The following is a 4,000-nucleotide window of genomic DNA, read 5'->3' as shown; positions in this document are numbered from 1 at the left end:
TATATATATATATTTTTTAAATATATTTTTTATTGATTTCAGAGAGTAAGGGAGAGGTAGAAACATCAATGATGAGAATCATTGATTGGCTGCCTCCCCGGGCATGTGCCCTGACCAGGACTCCAACCCTAACCTCCTGGCTCATAGGTCAACACTCATCCACTGAGCCCCCGTGGCTGGGCCATATGAGGTGTTTTAGACCCAAGCACTCGGTCAGAGCTACACAAATGACTTTAGAATAGGGATGTGTGTGAAGGTGGCAGTTCAGCCTTTATTACCAAATCCACTGGGCTCATCTGAGCAGGTGAACTCCGCCTTCAGCGAGGCCAGGTGTGAACATGCCCCTCAGAGCAGGCTGCCCACAGCACCCTCAGGTATACAGCACCAGAGCCAGGCTCGCCCGGAGCACCCTTACCAAGGACCAAGCGGCCGGGGCCCTGCTCCCACCTGGGCTCTTCTCGCCAGCCCGACCTGCACGTGGGCCAATGGGCTGGGGCCCCTGGGTGATGGGCCTCCCAGCTTGAGGCCCTCCCCTTCCTCTCCCACTTCACTCAGGTCGTTCATCTGCTGTTGACGTCTGGAGGGCCACTTCCCAAGCAGTGCCCCTCCCGCCAACTGTTGCAACCTGGCCTCACCCCCCCCCCCCCAAAAGCCACTTGGTCAGGGGTGCTTTCAGCAGAAGCCTGTGCACACACCTCCCCTGCGCACTGCCAAACGCATGGAGGGGGTCTCCCACGGTGACCCTGACCCTGACCCTGGCTGCTGTGTGGAGAGCAGTGCCTTCGTCAAGGATTGTGAACAGGAGGGGGCTGATGGCTTTGTCCCCGCGCCTTCCAGGCTGCAGGGCCCCTGTGCCAGGCAGGGAGCGTGCGATCCTCCAGGCAGGTTTCCCGCTTGCAGACGGTGGATGAGGGATTCGAGCAGCATCAACCCAGACCCCGCTCACTCTCAGGTCATCACAAACCCGGTGACAAGCTCAGATGCCCTCGGGCCCAGCAGATACAGTGAGGGGCAGGCTGTGGATGAGGCCACAACCTGGGGTTCGTTTCAGCTTTTGCTGCACTCGGGTCCCCCACAGACAGCCCCTGGCAGGTGCCCTATGACTTCACACGGAGCTTAGCCCAGGGAGACGTGACTGAACCCGCGGCACCAGGATGGGGCCCAGGGCACGCCAGGACCACGGCCGGGCACCTGCAGCCTCCACCCCAAGGCACCCCCATGCCTCCATTTCGGAGGGGACACCTTTACAGGCCTCATGAGGGTGTCCCCTGTCCAGCAAAGCCACAGCCTCCAGACCCCCACTTGGCACTCAAACTAGCTTCTCAGGCCCCAGGCCAGTGCGGACTGGCCTTGCTTTACCCAGTGCCCACTCGGCCCCCAGACAGGCCCGAGCCTCCTCCTGGGGTGCAGCCTTGGCTCCCATGCAAGAAATCTGACAGGGCCTCATGGACGCCAGCACCCCCTGCACAGGCCCACGAGGGCTACAAGGGCTGGAAGCCTTGGCCAGAGGCTGCCTGGAACCTCGTGCACCCTCGCCTGCTGCCCATCTGGTCAAAGTCTGTAACAGGCAGGGCTCCTGGGGGCGGGTCTGACTGCAGAGGCCCCCTGGGTGTGCAGGCTCCACAGCTGGCAGGGGCGGCCGCCCTTCCCCTGCTCCCATTCTCCACACCCTCCCTCACTTCCAGATTTGAGGTGTGTGTGCACTGGGGGAGTCCTAAGTTCATGGTCTTGGACTTGTGTGAAACCTGCTCGGGGGCGCCCTCTAGTGGCCATCCCAGGGGCAGTCATTCCACCAACACCCGTCTGCAGCCTCTGGCCACCACGATGACATGGGGCCAGGACCGGCAGTGTCTCTGCAAAGGCAGCTCCCAGGAGGGGCAGGGATCTGAATCGAGTGGACAGGGCAGCAGACCCTGTAAGAGATGGGCTGAAACGCAGGAAGCTTTACACCGCCACCCAGACGTCCAGGTGCCGGGCGGGGCCCTGGCCGTGCCAGCTGCCAGCAAGGGGAGGCGCCTGAGGGCTAAGGCACTGCAGGGTGGCTCCGTGTGGCTGTCAGGAGCCTGTTCCCTGTTCCGGTCGGTGGGTGGGTGAGTGGCCTTGGGTCCTGGGCCTGGACAAAGTGGGCTGTGGCTTCTGGGAGAGTCCAGCGAGCTTGTCCAGTCATTGGTCAGGTCACCAGGGCCCAGATCCAGTTGCATGCCAACCCCACGGAACAAGAGAGCTGCTCGGAGAATGTATTTTCTTAGGAAAATTAGACGTCAGAGTGGAACAGATGCTCCTGCTGCATCCAGAACGTTAGGAGGACTGCTTGCTGGGCACCGTCTCCCAGACCCGAGCGAGGCTGGACCCAGGCTGCGGACTGAGACCACCCCCGCCCCCAAGTATCTGTAAAAACGGCCGTAATGTGATAAAAACCCAAGGGTCGTGCCTCCCCACTGAGAAGCCGTGGCTGTGGCTGTGGCTGTGGCACAGGATCCCACAGCACAGAGGCTCAGGGTGGACAGCCGGGCTAGGCCGTTCCTTGTCCAGTGCAAGCTGATGGGCCATGGGGGAGGCCTGGGTCCTGGTGGCCAGGGCAGGAACAGTGAGCTGTGCTGTGCTGACAGGTTCCCTGGTGTGTGCAGCCAGTGTGCGAGGGAGGGGTCCTGGCTGAGCCGCAGACCTCCCGGCTCCCACAGGGGGGAGCAGGAGCAGGGGCCTCTCTTCCAGCTCCTCCAGGAGAGGGACCAGTGGAGCAGGACAAGCCGTCACCAACAGAGCCCCCCAAGCCTGTGGGGGCAGGGATCCCGTAACCCCCAGCCATGGGGTGGCCACTCCGGGAAGGGCAGAGGGGACTGTGCCCCCTCCTCCAGGTGCGACAGGACCAAGGCCCCTGGGCAATAGGCCTGGCTTGTCACACCCCGTCGTCAGGGGCTGCTGGGGACGAGGGCCCCATGCCCCCCAGCCTCCTGGCTGTGCTGATCAGGCAGCGCAGCTGCACCAGGTTCAGGGGCCCCACCTCCCGCGGGTCCTGGCTCTCCAGCCACCGGAGAGCTGTCTCCAGACCCCGCACGGCCTCCCCAGCGGTGGGCATGGCGGCCGCCTCCTCTTCCCCATCCTCCATGACAGAGGGTAGGCTGCCAAGGGACAGAGGGGCCACAGGGGCCAGTGCAGGGGGCCGGCCAGGGCCTGCCTCCTCTCTGCAGCGCTCAGGCAGCCCCCCATCGTCGTCCAGGTGCAGCCACTCGGCCACCTCCTCAGGTGCCAGGCGCTTGTAGGCCAGGGCTGCCAGGTGGGTGAGGTCGCTGAGCACCCTGCTGTGCTCGGCCTCAGCCTGCCCAGCGCGCTGCCCAGCGCAATCCCCTGGCTGAGGCTCGAAGGCAGCTCGCAAGCCCAGCAGCCAGCACCGTTCGATGCTGCCGGCCTGCACCAGGTCCCAGGAGAGGCCGGCCAGGTAGAGCATGTCCTTGAGCATGAAGCTGCGCACGAAGTCCAGCGGGGAGCCGCCCGCGCAGGACACCGCCAGGCGGAGCAGCTCCCGCTTGTACAGCTGCTTGAACGCAGCCACCACGCCCTGCTCCAGCGGCGCCGGGATGTGCGTCCGGCCACTGTCCTTGGACAGGAACAGCACTCGCACGGCCCCGTCGGGGGTCTGCAGCTCCTCCGCGGGGCCAAGAGGCTCAGGCCGGAACCGCCTGGGGGTCTCCTCGCTCTCCTGCAGGGCGGGCACCCTGGCGGCCGGGCTCGGGCCGGGCGGGTGGGCGACCAGCAGCACCGCCCTCTGCTGCAAGCAGCTGCGGCGCAGGTAGCGCCTGACGCCGGGCACGAACTCCTCGAAGAACCAGCCCCGCAGCAGAGGGCGACTGAGCCAGGCGTCGGGGCTGTAGCGGTAGGAGGCCGGGAACTTGTCCTGGTTGTGGTGCCGCAGGCTGGGCGGGTCTGGCAGCTGCCCGATGACTAGCGGCTTCAGCTTGTGGCTGCCAGTCAGGTTAGCGGCCAGCAGCACAGTCACCTGGTC

General features: G+C 64.7%; 1 protein-coding gene across 1 annotated transcript in view; it reads right to left on the bottom strand.

Annotated features, from left to right (window-relative positions):
* Window positions 1-245: 245 nt before the first annotated feature.
* Window positions 246-4,000, bottom strand: part of TIGD5 (tigger transposable element derived 5) — a 5,513-nt gene continuing 1,758 nt past the window's right edge. The window contains exon 2 of the mRNA XM_005865069.2: window positions 246-3,994. Within this exon, the coding sequence (XP_005865131.1) occupies window positions 2,897-3,994 (1,098 nt within the window). The 3' untranslated portion in view covers window positions 246-2,896. The remainder of the gene's footprint in view (window positions 3,995-4,000) is intronic.

The sequence above is a fragment of the Myotis brandtii genome, unplaced genomic scaffold, assembly GCF_000412655.1.
Source record: "Myotis brandtii unplaced genomic scaffold, ASM41265v1 scaffold1956, whole genome shotgun sequence".
In the NCBI taxonomy this organism is placed as follows: domain Eukaryota; kingdom Metazoa; phylum Chordata; class Mammalia; order Chiroptera; family Vespertilionidae; genus Myotis; species Myotis brandtii.
This window is presented reverse-complemented; position numbering and strand designations above follow the sequence as displayed.